Raw genomic sequence first — 15,693 nt, 5'->3', positions numbered from 1 at the left:
TAAAGCTGCCGGCAGGCTGTGTGTGCGAGCGACTGTGTGTGAGCGACTGTGTGTGTGTGTGTGAGCCCGTCTCTCTGTGCGGCACTGAGATCTGTGAACCTCATTAGTGTTTTGTGTGTGCCTGCTTGTGTGTATGGTTGTCTGTCTCTACTGAGAAATGTAAATGTTATTTCTGTTTGTGCGTGTGTGTGTGCATGTGTGTTTGTCTTTGACCCTCCGCTAAGGCAGGATATGCAGACAGACAGGCAGAAATTTGCATCTGCAGCACCAGGGATCCGTTTGATATGTCCACTTATAACACGTCAGATGGCCTTCCTGCAGAGAACCTGCGCAGCTATCTAATTTCTCAGAGAGAGAGAGAGAGAGAGAGAGAGAGAGAGAGAGAGAGAGAGAGAGAGAGAGAGAGAGAGAGAGAGGAGAGAGAGAGAGAGAGGAGAGAGCGAGAACAAAGAAAGAGGTGGAGGGGAGAGATAGAGAGAGAGAGAGGACAAAGAACGAGTGGAGGGGAGAGATAGAGAGGAGAGAGAGGACAAAGAAAGAGTGGAGGGAGAGATAGAGAGAGAGAGGAGGACAAAGAAAGAGTGGAGGGGGAGGATAGAGAGAGAGAGAGAGGACAAAAGAAAGAGTGGAGGGGAGAGAAGAGGAGAGGCCAAAGAAAGAGTGGAGGGGAGAGATAGAGAGAGAGAGAGGACAAAGAAAGAGTGGAGGGAGAGGGAGGATAGAGAAGAGTGAGGAGAGGACAAAGAAAGAGGGAGGGGAGAGATAGAGAGAGAGAGAGAGAACAAAGGACAAGAGGTGGAGGGGAGAGATAGAGAGAGAGAGAGAGAGGAACAAAGAAAGAGTGGAGGGGAGAGATAGAGAGAGAGAGAGGACAAAGAAAGAGTGGAGGGGAGAGAGAGGGAAATCATCACACACAGTACGCATGTCTTTGAGAGTAATGGAAAAAAGGCACAAGTAGATTTGTTTTCTCATTTTTACATTTTACTAGATTTAAAGTACAAACAAACAGACATGCAAGTCAAAGTGGAGATAAATACAGACCACTTGGTCTCACATACAGTACAGTACTGTACACGGGTAGCCCTCTGCACACACACACACACACACACACCTGCGCATGATGTGAACACACACACATGTGGTTGACCACATGCACTTCCTCTCTCTTTCAAATTCAAATTGTTCCAAATCAGTGTGACATCAAAAAAAAGCTGCACATGCATGAAGGAAACATTGATAAACCTTATGATGGACGAAAAATATCTAATGGAAAATATGATACATTTATCAACACGCTTACTCTTCACAACCTAATAATAAAGTAGATTTTAGGTCGTTTTCCAATTTCTCATACAGTATGTATCTACCCATCCCCGTCTCTCACTCACCTTCACACACACACACACACACACACGCAAACACACACGCAAACCCATCGAGCCTCCTCTCATTCTTGTATTGCCTAAACAAGTCCAACCATTGTGCTTTCTAGAACATAATACTTAGCTCCTATGAATTATAAATGCCGATGGATTCCAAGCGGCTTATTTTTAGAGCATGGCCCCACGCGCACACACACACACACACACACACACACACACACACACACACACACACACACACACACACACACACACACACACACACACACACACAGATTGCTTTACAAAGCTGGGGTTACGTCCCCCACTGAGGCATGCCGAGGTTACACTAAGCACTGCGCTGTGTATGAATTGATGTGTCGGACCCATGTTTGTGCCCTGCGTGCACAAGTCATGATGACTTCTCTCAGAATTTGATTGCATGTGTGTGTGTGTGTGTGTGTGTGTGTGAGAATGTGCAGAGGGTGTGAGTTTGGCCATTACATTCAACCACAGGGGAGACATTGAAACTTTATGAATTGATCCTCTTTGGTTAAAGCTTTTCTCTGTTTCTGTTCTGGCGTTGCTACAGTACAGTACAGGGAAATGTCTGAGCTGCTGTACGATGGTGCACACACTGCAACAACAACAAAAGGTCCATCTATATTTGTTGCTTCATCTTGTATTGAATGTTAAATAATAAATTAATGATATTAAATAAACTTTGCTCAGTTGAAATGTGAGTTTGTTAAATATCTTTTTCAGAATGATGATCTCATGTCCTTTGAGACACATCTTGAAGTTTCTTTGTGCTGGAGACAATTGAAGCTAATATCCAACTTGGCACATGGAGTTTGCTTTTCTCTCCAGCGCTCACTTGTTTCCATGGAGACAGACTCGATCATTTTATTTTTAATTTACAAACAAAGTGAATTGTCAGAGTAAAAAAACTGCTACTTGTTGTTAAGGAGATAAAACAACAAAGGACATGTCTTAGTTCTTAGAAGAAGTCTGTTTTAGTGAAATACAACAATTCTAAATTGTTCGTCATTTGTTAATATTAGAGTATATATTAGTATAATATTCCACATCTCCTCAATTTTTTTATTTTTTTCTTAACGTGTATCTCTTTGTCACAGAATCTCTTCTTTAGTTAGCCTGCTCCTGAAAGACAGACACCTTTACTCCCAGGAGTTCTGCTGCATATTATCACTGAAGACAGGGAAGGCGTTATACTGCTTGCCCCCCCCCCCCCCCCTCACTCCCTCTGACTGAAATTAATGGCTCCTTCTACTCACGGTGACACTGATGTACTATTAGGGGCAGGTTACTGCGTAGCCCAGCAGAATCAGGGATCCCCAATACATAAATCAAGCTCCACTCTAGTGAAGCAATTGCTTTGTAATATTGCTGCACAATAGGATTTTACAGCCTGACAATACAATGCTAGAGAAAGACCCGAAGACTGTGTAGGTCCGTGTGTGGTAGTGTGTGCGCGCCGAGGCATTCGTATTTGCCAGTACACACACACACGTTTGTGAGTAGAGTCGGGATTGCAGTCGAGTGCGCTTGTGCAACAGTGTGTCTGTGTTCCCCCAGAAAGAAATGCTGTAGGATGGGTGCCTGCTGGGTGAGCTATTAATAGCATCCTGGTGACAGCAGGACTTATGTGAGGGAGAGCATCTTCCAGAGATGTACACGTTCATTATTTATACCTTCATATACGTTTCAATTTCTACACCAATAATCCTGATCATAGCGTCTGTACATCCAATATAGCCAGGGCTTTAACCCTACTATTAAAGTCAGACATGTACAATATCTTAAGAACTTTTTCAGACGGTTTGGTATAAAGAGTGCAGCATGTCTGCTTCATCTCTGTACCCCTCTTTACTGCTGTTTTGATAAATGAGGAGCATTTAGACATGAGTCATTAGCAGCCAAGCAGGGTCGCATTAAATGTACCTCCCATTGCGAAGCCACCGGCAACTCTAATAATTGGGGTTTAAGAACTGAGAGCAATTATTTTTTTCTCCCAGAGAGAGATAGAAAGGGAGAGACATTTCTGATTGCTGTGTTTTCGGGAATTGACTGATGACTTTCGAGGTCATCCAGGGTTAAACGGTACGGAAGTATTTGGATGAGGCATTAATGTTAGCTCGGGGGGAATGGATGTGTTCTGCCATGTCTGGTTATATGAAAACATTTGGCTCCAGAAGCTTCCCTCTCTTTGGACCTCTTGACTGTACTGTATCTGGAGAGCTATTCTGTATCAAGTCCATCAAGTCCGTTTCTAACCTTCTTTTCATATCCCGTTGGTTAGGTTCAAACTTCCTGTGCGTCACCCATGTCATCCCGGTGAAGAACGAGGAAGGCGTGGTCATGATGTTCATCCTCAACTTCGATTACATCCTGGAGGAAGACAGCAGTGACTCACTGGAGAAGCTCAACCACACCTCGCCATCCAAAGCTGACCAACGTGAGTAAAGACAGTAACGTGCTGGAGAGATGCCACAACATGTGGAGGACGCCTTGTTGGGACCATGCTGTAAATATAGAGTTACAACGTTTGCACCTAAAACTGTGGAATATCTCTGTTGGTCACACGGGGAGATTGGAAGAGCAGGGAGGAAGAAGAGGGATGATAATAATGTAGCAGCCACTCGTGACCTTTTACTTGTAACCTTTTCCCACATCCACATCAATTTGTGCCTTTCTTTTGTTTGCCATGACCCTAATGTATATGTTGCACACCCTGCTAGATGCTATGAAGGATAAATTTGTGTATCATCTTCCCTATTTAGCTTAATGCTAAAACGTAGCGACCTCCACCTGGTGCGTTTAGTTCTGCTTACAGCAGCGCACCGCTCGAACTCCCTGCTTGACGGCTCCTTTGGCATGTTGACACCAGCATTTAGCAGACACTGATGTGTTAGCCTGCCATCATCTCAAATGTCTTGCCCAATTATAGCTCATAGCCTGCCAGGATGGCCTGATGAACTAGTGGAGCAGTCCTGGAGAGCACTCTTCCCAGAACTGTCGCTGTAATAGTGTATAATGCCATTCCCCCGCAGTGCTCTCCAACATCTCCTTGATGCCTCCTCTCTCTTCTGTGTCTCTCTTTCTCCACTTTCTATCTGTGACATAAGAAACAGCAGCATGGCGGACCGGAGGTCACCTCTAAATGACTGTAATTGGATAAGATCCCGAACAGGCCTCGTGGGGCGTGTGGGTAGAAGATGCGTGTTGTCGCCGTGATGCGATTTTGTGTACTCTCAGACTCCTGCAAGGCCGTGTGTGAACGTATAAGCTTTTCAATTTGTGAGTGTGCAGGCGTGTAAGTGTCCCTGATAAAGGCCTTTCACTTTTCTATGGGAACTAATTGCTCAGCCTGAGCACAAGGGCAGTCCCTGATGGAGCAGGCCTCTCTGAATTGAAGTCTATTCGTCTGAATATCTAAGTCTGGTGGTGAGGTCTAGATATGTTTACAAGTCGGAGTCTCAGTGCCGGACATCGTCTCTCCCTCTCTCTATCCACATGTAACCTCTACGGTCGCAGGGATTACCGGAGAGAGTTGCTCTTCTTCGGCCTCATTTCATCGCAGCCCTCCCCCAGTTAACTCTAGAGACCTAGTATTGCATTTCTTTTAACCAGCAGATGTCCAGAGGTCACAGACTATGAATAACTGCATAATTTAAGAGCATCACTGATGAACAAACTGCAACAGATGTAAATTGAACTCCATGTGAAACCCATGGTGTTACTATTCCTTGAAGAGCGCTGCAGTATGTGTAGGAGCAGCTGCCTTCAGATTGTGCGAGGTGATGATCCATGTGTTGCATTATCTCGACTCCCTCTGGGGAATGAGCAGCCATGCATTCGCTGCTGCTTATCGATTGCCTTCACCGTTCAGGGACGATCCATCCATTCTGCCACCATCTTGGATTCTCCCACTATGTGGCTGAGCACTTCCACATATCAATTAATTACACACACATGCACAAAAGACTGGTGGAATCAATCACTTTCTGACCCCTCACCTCTTTGGATTTAAATTGGGGTTTTTTTTATATTTTAACCTATATGAGAGATTAAAGGTAAATGGACTGCATTCATAAAGCCACAATTTAAAGTGCTTCACAACACACACACACACACACACACACACACACACACACACACACACACACACACACACACACACACGACCCACCTAAAGACACTTCTTCTAAAAGAAACATAACAGTATGATTTTTCTGACAAACATGGTGACTTTTTGTCATTAAAACTTAAATTGCAAAAATTGTGCCTGCTGTCGGTTGATCAACAGTCCAACACATGAAATCTTAATGATTTTCTGTTTCCCCTCAAATATTTCTTCTAGTGAGAAATAAAGAGAAACAAAAATAGTCTTCGGCTTAAATTTGTTAAATTGGACTCGGACAGACGTGATCACTAAAAGCGGTTTCAACTGTATTTTGATAATGAAATAATTTTTTTAAGCAAAAATGGCAGAACATATGTAGCTGTAGCTTAATATCTATGGCTTTTGGACTGACAAAACAGTTTTCTATTAATATAACTATTTGCACTATTTTCTGACATTTTATACACCAAACAAATAATGCTCAGCCCGACTATCTATAAATGTGTGTGGGGCAAAGTGGGGACACAGCAGAATTAACCGTGTTGTTCTCTTGAGCTGGGAAGTAATCGTAAGACTGGCAGCCCAGGTAAACACTCCTTAAGGTAAAAGAGCACACTTCAGTTAGTAATCGCATTAACTGTACCGTTGCTTTCTATTCATCCGAAATCCCAACAACAAGAGACGGAAACAAAAGGACACAAAGCCGTCTTTGTCACGCTTTTACCAAAGGATGAAGGTTTATTGTTCTCTTTCTAATTCTCCCTGACATCTGAATCATGCTCACATTACAGGAAGACATTTCACTCCCCAGCACGGGGATCTAAGGGCCCAATTAATATTCAATGCAAATATTACTATCTGGTATCATAGCAACAAGGGCCACTGTACGTCCATTGGTTGTGTAAAGCCGCCGGTGAGTTTTTGCAGGGAAAGAATGAGTGTTAGAGAGTGGGTGAGAGTGAACACACACACACACACACATGTACTGTACGCACACACACACACACACACACACACACAAATACCCAGTAACAGCACTCAAAGGGCAGCATATTCCTGCAAGGTTCAGCCCTTTCAATATCACAATTAAATATACCTACACACAATTTTGTCAGCACACAGCATGAATGCGTGACTGAATTTATGAGCTAATTAAAAGATTTGCGGCGTACATGTTTATCCTCGAGGCGCAGTAATTAGAAACGCTCATGAGCTACCATTTCATTATTTTAGTTGGGTGTCATTTTAACAGTCCAGGCTAGTGTTTAAATTAAACTGTCGGAAATGTAAAATGCCAGAGTTGTGAAAAATGTCAATGTTGTGATGTTGCCGTGTTGTGATTGCAAGTCAGAAGTGTTTGAGACAGCCTCTCTATACAGGGGTTTCGCTGTATTGTGCAGAATATAAATTGGGTATGCTGGTTTGGGTTTAGCTTCAGGCTGATGAATCAGATGATAGTTTTGATCAGCAGTCGTATCTGCCTCACAGCAAGAGCTCAGATGAAACACAACTTTGTTCACGATTCCTGAGCAGAAACAAGAAGACCAATTCAGCCTTATTTCATCTTTCTTTAAGATGAATGACTTGTTTAGTCACACGGCGCTGCACATCTAAGCACTAGCTTCAGAATCAGCTCTGAACACCAATTAGATGCAAATTGTAATTTTCAGCATCACCATCGTCTGGCTAGAGACTAAAATTAAACACTGCACCGACCCAAGAAAACTCGAGTGTTCTGTCTAAAATGACTTTCTGTCTCCTCATTCTCACCCCAATAGACGGAGGATGCTTTTATGAAGGGACTAGGTCTTCCCTGCACATCATGGCAGTAAGACTTGTTTTCTAAGACTGAGATAGCGCTCTGATATGTATGGCATATGTTCAGGCAACTAAATGATTCACAACATGCAGGCCACGCTTTCCAGTCCATATGTGAAATCCTGTGAGCGTGACTGTCCTCATGACATGTTTGCAGATATAGTTAGTTGCAACTAAATGTGACTGGTGCGTGAGTGAGCACTGTGTGTAGCATAGCCTTAATTTAAAGAGACTTTGCCTAACTTTGTATATTCTGAAGTTTCTTCACTTTTTCCTGCAGAACGTTCCTTTAGAACTACCTACTGTAACCTTAAATATAACTTTGTGTTATACTCTCCTCCATCTCCTCAGGAGCTATCAATCATTCATTAAAATCCTGGACGTAATCCTTTATGGGGCTGACTCCTCAACGCACTATTGTCATTATAATATTTCACCAAATGTACTCCTCCATGAATAATTGAAGGATATTGAAGATTGAACTAGTGCCTGAGGCAGAACAGGCATTTGTTTTGATCTGCCAGGGTCTTTTTAAGATAGCTACATTGGCAGGCTTCTCAGTGCTATTGGCAAACAAGTACGAGACATCAGCAAGGATATTGAAGACTGCAAGCACGTTCTGCTGCAAACACACGGTGGAAACACAACACAAGGTCAGAAGGGGGTTATGTCAATCCCACTGGCTCATTAAAAAGCCCCACACACTCTCAAAGCAGTCAAATAACATCTCGATAACTGAGCGATCCAATGCCTTGGATTTATGTTTATATGTGATACCAATTGCCCTTAGGCTCTCTATACTTCATGTTATTGGTCACCGTTAGCGGTTGGAATAATATGGCAGTAATCTCATTCCTATTTCTCTCTCTTCACTCTCAGGAAAAGGGAGATTCTTTCGCTTCCGTTTCCCGGCCTTACCTCTCCTGGGCATCAACAAGCAGTCCCTGCCCCAAGAAGACCCAGACGCCGTCATGGTGGACTCCCCTCGCCACAGCGATGGCTCGGTGGCTACGCGTGACTACCAACTTCCCACCACCCGCGAGAGCTGCAGTCCCTCTTACGCCAACGACACCCGTGCCCTCATCGGCCCCAGCCATTGCTCCACCCCCGTGTCCGGGCCTTTGGACCACTCGTCGCCCAAGGGCCCCTGGGATCGGACATACCCTGACAGGTCCATCACCCAGATCAAACACCAGATCAAGGAGGACACGCTCGTCGCTGCTCCGTCAATCCCTGGCCTCACGCCAACCGCCTCCAGAGAGAGTGTGTGCAGCATTCGCAGAGCCTCCTCCGTACATGACATGGAAGGCTTTGGGTCCAACTCCAAGATGCCGTTCAGGGACAGACACGCCAGTGAAGGTAGGAATCTGCTCGAGTCGTTCTATCTGCTGTATTTCCCACTCTATGGTTGAAGTCGTGTTCTGTCATTCTTATGTCACATTCATCTGCTGAGGAGGGACATTTTCTCTGAGCTCGCCTCAAATCTCTCAGAATAGTTTGAAAGCCAGTTGTGGTCCACTACTCATCTTACTAAGTGTGATGTGGAAACCTGAAGTCTCTCATGCACATACCCTGAGAATGGATTTCTCAGTGAAGTCGTTAAAGGGACGGAGGGGATGGAAGGCCCTGACTCTGCGTGGCTGGTGACCACTGCTCTAACAAATGGTTGATACCCAAATGACTTATGAAAGAATGTATTACTTGTTGCAAACATTGGCTATAACTTTGCTATATAAATTACAGTGCCAAACTCTCTGTTGTCCCAAAATAGGATATTGGAGTTGTGGCGTACCAGTCTGTTCATCAGTATTAGAGTGAGTCACCATCTACACTGTGAGCTATTGATCTTCCCTTGAGTCTGAATCACTCATTAGCCTTTTGGCCCTCATTTGGACGACAGTACGGGGCCCCAGACCGGCCGTCTCCTCCAGGCCAATCACTCTACCCCCATCCTCTTATCTACAATCTTCATTCAAATAGCTCCCAGTGACACAGTAATATCTCTACTTCACAGTTATGAATTGTTCATGGGGACAGTAGCGGGGGTTTGATGCCAGCCCCCATTTGTCATCATGGAGGCACTAGAAATTCTTCTCACACCTCCCCTCCCTCCCCTTTGTCTTTCTTCTCCAACGCTGTGTTGCTGCCATCACAGACAATGGTCGCAATATTAAAGGTAACAAACGGCAGCCTGTTAAATTTGAGCATGTCTAATGGATAACGTATACTGCACAAAGCCTGCTTGTTGCATGAGTTTCCCTACATGACTGAGGTTCATGTTGAATGCAAATGCCTTGGTTGATGACTGACTGTGTTTGTAAGTTCTTGAACCGGAAGCATTGAAACTCTGGCACAGCACTAAGTGACTCAGTCTCAGCACACATGACCTGCTGATCCCCAGCCAGTCGCTCAGGGGAAGAAAAACACTGACCTCTGCACGCGCTTGCATGAAGCAACACATTACATCTCTCTGCTGCTTCCGTTCATTGAAGAAAATCAATGAAGCTTTACAAGATGATACCTCCCACTGTCTGTAACCTCTGTTTTCTTCTATGCAACCTCTGGATGCCATGTCTTAGTGAAGAAACCCGACTGTGTTTCCTTTGGAATTCTATATTTTCATCCTTTTCACGGAATAATTTAGACCGCAAAGGACCCGTAGCAGTGCTGATGCTGCATGCATTTCACAACATTATGACAGATGCATTCATGTTTAGTTGTGTTTAGGGTCAAATGAGGAGTTGTAATTTTGCTCCATTTCATAAATGCTATAATGTCATATTTGAAGTAATGTTTGTACTTGTGACTACTGACCCTGCAATCCAACCACCCCTCCATGTTCCCACTTTCCCCCCTATTTCTTCTCTCTCCTGGTTTGCTAGTATCTCGCTCTTGGATGGCTGGGGGTATGGCCTCAGCTTTTCCTTTTTTGAAGTTATTTTTCATGACTGCAGTGACGTTTCCTTACTGTGGCATGTATTGAAGCTGTGCATGCAAACCCTCATCCTCAACTGTCTGTTTCTCTGTCCTTGACTCTCAATCACTGTACTGTACTTTGTGAAAAGGGGGGAAACATAGTGGAACCTTCCTCCGCTGGCTCACCGCAGTCAGCAATTCTCTCTTTTTCACTTTTCGTCACTCTCATTGGGTCACATGTCAGTGTGTGTGGTGCTGTCACATATTGTCGCATTGTCGAATGGTTTCACAAGAAGGCGGGGGGTTAATTTCTGAGAGTCGCTGTGTAGTACGATGAGGGGACATTTTGTTAATCCAACACAAACATCCGACAGATAGTTGGTTTGACTAACTGTGTGAAGTTGCATTGAATCATTATTTTTCTTTCACCAACAGTGTTCTTCATTATCTTTTAATGAGAAACTTTGAAAGGCCTGTTCACCCTAGACAGGTCACTCAGAGGGTGTAGAGTTTATATTTCACTATCTGTTGTATTCTCCGTGTTGTGTTGTGGTTGAACTCACTCCCAAAGTAAGGGCCACCCCATGCTCACTACCCATGTCACAACAATCACTAGAGAACTAGGCCGTTCTCTGATGTACTTGATTCAGAACGCCTAGATCAACAACAGATGTGCAGGATCCGGCAGCTTTCAATGACGCGCCCTCCCCCCTGTCGCTTTCTCTTTCAGGGCCGCTCAGCCAGCTCAAATCCAGCCTGCTCGGCTCCACCTCCGACTCCAACCTCAACAGGTACAGCACCATCAACAAGATTCCCCTCATCACACTCAACTTCTCTGAGGCCAACAATGAGAAGAAGTGCCCCTCTCCTCCATCCTCTGAGCAAACCATCATCGCCCCGAAGGTCAAAGACCGCGCACACAATGTCACCGACAAGGTCACGCAGGTAAGCAGCTAACCAAGCGAGGCTCGTCATAAAAAAGGTTTTGAGCAATGACACCCGATTTGACACTAGGTGTATGTGTTCGAGAATATGCCTGGCTGCAAGGTAGCAGTGAAAACATGGAATTGTATTGATTTGAGTTTTCTCTCAATAACACAGACACTGACACAGCGCTCTGAAAAGAGGAGGATTTATTTACACAGGTAGAAAATACTACATTTTAAGTGTGACTAAATAACCCAGAAGTCTTTTCTTACAAACTGGGGATGTGAAGTTTGAAAGACATGGGCATTTTCAAGGCAGGGAAGGTCTAGGAAAAGATGCTATCGAGTTGCATTATGGGAACTGTAGTATTTGGATTTAGTCATAATATCTCAGCCCCTGCACAGGTACCCCCAACTTTGTGAAAGTGCAATACTTAATCACTGAAGCAGTTTAAGGTGCAAAGATGGTCTTGTAAAGAAAATAACAAAAGAATCCACAAATTCTCCACTTAACAGCATGTCTGCATAAATTCCCATATAGATGAGGTTAGAATGCAAAAGCAGCAGAAGAATCTTAAACATGCCTTGTGGTTCAAACATATATGATAAATTCAGTCAAACGTAAATACAGTTCAATCTAAGCCATAGTGCATTAGCATGTCCCTGCCTTTACACTGATGTGTGTGCTGGTATGTGGAATTGCATTAGGACATATGACTGAAGATCGGGTCAAGTAAAGGTCGTGTTTGTTGCAATGTGAGTAATCTGCATGTGAGAGTTGAACTTCAGCAGCATGACTGTACATACTGTACAATCCTAGTGCACTTCCACATTATCTCCTAACTAAAAGAAAACCTTGCATAAGCAGATTACTAGGAGCATGAATTTCCCACTCCCGAAATAAATCATTCATGCGTTAAGTGAAGGATGGAAAAAAAAGCTTCTTGTCAAATCATTTGAAATTCAAAAATAATGTATTTCATATAATCGATGCAGGAGCTGCGTTCGAGCTCCAGACAGTTCCAAACTACAATTCTACGGCAATACTACCTGACAACAGTTGTATTTCTTTCTCTAGTGTCCGTCCCATAACGTCACAACATTATTCTTTTATTGTCCCTGATCAATTTAAGTTAAGTTAGAGCTCTGGCCATTGTTTCCTAACAGTAAGAAAATCCAAAGATTACATCTGCTGGTACGGGAACACATTCATCGTGTTCATTGGTGCGACAAAAATATATTGGAAGTTGTTCATATCTCAGCATTTGAGCAGAAAATAAGACTCAGTGTGAAGAAAACATCAGATATAATCCAATCCATCTGGAAGTTGCCATCATTATCTCTGTTTTGGTAGTTACTGTATATACCTGAATAGCTTTTCACATCAATATTACAGCAGCGTCACGGCCCATTTGGAATAAGAGTCTCAATGACTTGGAGGTATTTATAGGCAGACGATACTTCTGTTCATCTAAGTGTCTGACACTTCAATAGCCAGGAATTTTCAGGGCCATGGCTCTTTCACTGCCGATAACTGTAGCTCTGAGGAGGAATGCAAAGAGAGAAAGGAAGGTAAAGTACCTGAGCTGGACGGGCAGACGGACAATTACTGTGCAGCAGAGAGCGAGAGACTCCATGTCCCTTTATCTCTGTCCTGGTCAGCCTCACAAGCCCTGTGATTGAGAGGTAGAGGACTGAGGGACAGAGGGGTGATGTATGGCAGACAAAAAGGATCAAGTGTTTATAATTGAGTTGGTTATCAGAAACTGCTGACCCCAAAGGGTCAGGGTTAAACACTTTTAGCCTGTGATATGGGATAACCTTTGAAATCAATCAGAAACCAAAGGACAGCAAAGGGAACGTGATTCATTATTCAGGCTGCCTCTTCATTAAAAGACAGTGTTCCCGACGCTTGTTTCATTACGCTCACAACTGTGTAATTGCGGTTGACTTTCAAATTCATGTGAATGTCTTCTTTAATTGATTTCTGTTGGAAATGGCCAAGAAAGAGGCACAAAGGAACATAATAGAAAAGCTTGCAGATACCTATGACTCTCTTGGCACTAACACTGTTCTGCTATCACACAGTTTAATATCAAAAGTGATGATAAGTGGTAACTTTGCACTACACCACCTTGGATACATTACCCCTCGCACTGCAAGCAAGCCTGGGAGGAGTCTGCTGGTTGGCACAATAACAGTTCTGGATTAACGTGTTGTAGCCAATCTGTTTCTAAATAAAAGATCCCATCTTAATTATTTAACCTACCTACTGTAGCTATGTGCACTTTGCGCAAATTAACTCTCTCTTGTGGGCTCGTTGTGAGTTTGGCTTTGCTTCAAACGATATGCAAATGGTCATTAGCTTCCTCCGCTTCTTTTTGGTCTGCACTTTCAGTGCTGGGCCATTATTCATAAGAGTGGAGTGTTGTTTCATGTTTCGATGGTTAAATCACGTGGCTTCCGTCATTAAAAATGACTCGTATGCAACATGCACCTTCAGGTTACCCTGTGAAGTTTTAAAATGAGACATTAATGGTTTAGTTGTGGGCACGAGCTGTATGCGCTGAGACGTTCAAAATGTAGGAAACCGCGTGTGAGCTGCGAGTCTCTTTCTTTATTAGTTGCACAGCTTCCTGGGTGAAGCTCTCCATCTGCCCGTGGTCGCTGCGTGGCAGCCAATGCCTGGAGAGAGCGTGTCTGCTCAAAGGCCTTGATCGTGGCTTCAGATCAACTCAGAGGAGTCCAGAGTTGGTTTCAAGACATCTTCTGTTGCTTTGTGCTCCTCACAGTCAGGTGTCCTGGAAGATGCCTTCAATCCCTCCGTGGCTTACTCATCTATTTGTTACCATGATAATTATCATCATGATTACAAAGTAGAGATGACACACCATATCATAGAAGGAGCATGAGAGGGACAGATACTGGTGTAGCTACCAGTGCTAGTAATGTGCTACTATACGCAGCACGAGTCACAGGTTTTCAGATGCTCAGAAATTTCATTAAAACCACATTAAGAATCCTGCCCTCTCTGCTGCTTAATAACTTTGACTTTAATGCTGGATGGAGAGGTCGGTGCGGTGCACTGTGGTCTGCTCTGTCTCCAAGGCCTTCAGCTGACGTTGAGTGCGAACAGGGGTCAATTTATGTGCCCTCTATCCATTACACCATTAATGGGCAAAATGCAAAACTGAGACCTAATCAGAGGTGGGTGGGCAGCCTGGGGCCACCCCGGAGAAAACATTAACTTCCAGTCCTCGTCTCTCAGCCGTGGCAGGGAAGGTGAGAAAGACCTCTAACTCTGTAACTCCAGAAGTATAGCCTGAGCTCTGGACACTGTCTGGCAGCTGTAAGAGTATCCCTGATTATCTGATGGTTTATGCATCAAACCCCTCAAGTTTTAGTGAGTCATCCTGAAGGGTGCTGACTTTATCGGCTGCTCAATCTGTGCGTGTGATTTGCGATGATAGCAAACAATATTATGATGAGTCCAATGAGTCCATTATTATTGAAGTCCAATGTCTCTCCACTCCAGTCTGCAGGGAGTCAACAACAAGGATTTCTGGTTTGAATAATAAATAAATGCAGACTTTACGTGTCCACTACTGTAATGAATTGTTTTCCAAACAAGAATTTACTAACAGATGGTTGGATAATGAGTTGTGGGAAAGATCTTTTAAAGACAGAGGGAGGGATTGATGTTCTGATATTCCACACACATTATATTAAAAAAGGGGAAAACTCTATTTACTATATATATATGTGTAAATGTATGTTCACTAAAATGATACATTTTAAATCCTTTTATAAATGATTAGTTTAGACCCCCTGACTTTTACCATTTCAAAACTCAGTGCATCACCGATCCACTCCACTTTGATCTAATTTCATGTGAGCAAGTTGATGAACTCTCTGTTCTCCCCCCTCCTCAGGTTCTGTCTCTGGGTGCAGACGTGCTGCCTGAGTATAAACTCCAAACACCCCGTATGGACAAGTGGACCATCCTACACTACAGTCCCTTCAAAGCAGTGTGGGACTGGCTCATCCTGCTGCTGGTCATTTACACGGCCATTTTCACGCCCTACTCTGCTGCCTTCCTCCTCAACGACATCGAGGAGCAGAGGAGGCGGGAGTGTGGCTACTCCTGCTCGCCCCTCAACGTCGTGGATCTGATAGTGGATATTATGTTCATCGTGGACATCCTTATAAACTTCAGGACCACGTACGTCAACGCCAACGAGGAAGTGGTCAGCCACCCGGCCAAGATTGCCATCCACTACTTTAAAGGCTGGTTCCTCATAGACATGGTGGCCGCCATCCCGTTCGACCTGCTCATCTTTGGCTCAGGATCAGATGAGGTAAGAGGGGGCCACACTGATCGCTTCCTGTAGAGAGTCTTCCTCAAAGCTTATTGTGCTTGTACAGTCAGCATGTTGTGTTTTCTTTAATCGTTCTCTATCGCATCATGACTGTGATCTCGTCCACACGTCCACCTATATTAAAAAGTGGAGCCCCAGGCAACACT

General features: G+C 44.0%; 1 protein-coding gene across 1 annotated transcript in view; it reads left to right on the top strand.

Annotated features, from left to right (window-relative positions):
• Positions 1-15,693, top strand: part of LOC115016587 (potassium voltage-gated channel subfamily H member 7-like) — a 54,692-nt gene that overhangs the window by 17,255 nt on the left and 21,744 nt on the right. Inside the window, 5 exon segments of the mRNA XM_029444437.1 lie at positions 3,685-3,840; positions 8,206-8,685; positions 9,482-9,502; positions 10,973-11,187; positions 15,101-15,526. Coding sequence (XP_029300297.1) covers positions 3,685-3,840; positions 8,206-8,685; positions 9,482-9,502; positions 10,973-11,187; positions 15,101-15,526 — 1,298 coding nt within the window.

Source organism: Cottoperca gobio, chromosome 2, assembly GCF_900634415.1.
Source record: "Cottoperca gobio chromosome 2, fCotGob3.1, whole genome shotgun sequence".
Lineage (NCBI taxonomy): Eukaryota > Metazoa > Chordata > Actinopteri > Perciformes > Bovichtidae > Cottoperca > Cottoperca gobio.
Note: the sequence above shows the minus strand (reverse complement) of the source record. Positions and strands in the feature narration are given on the sequence as shown.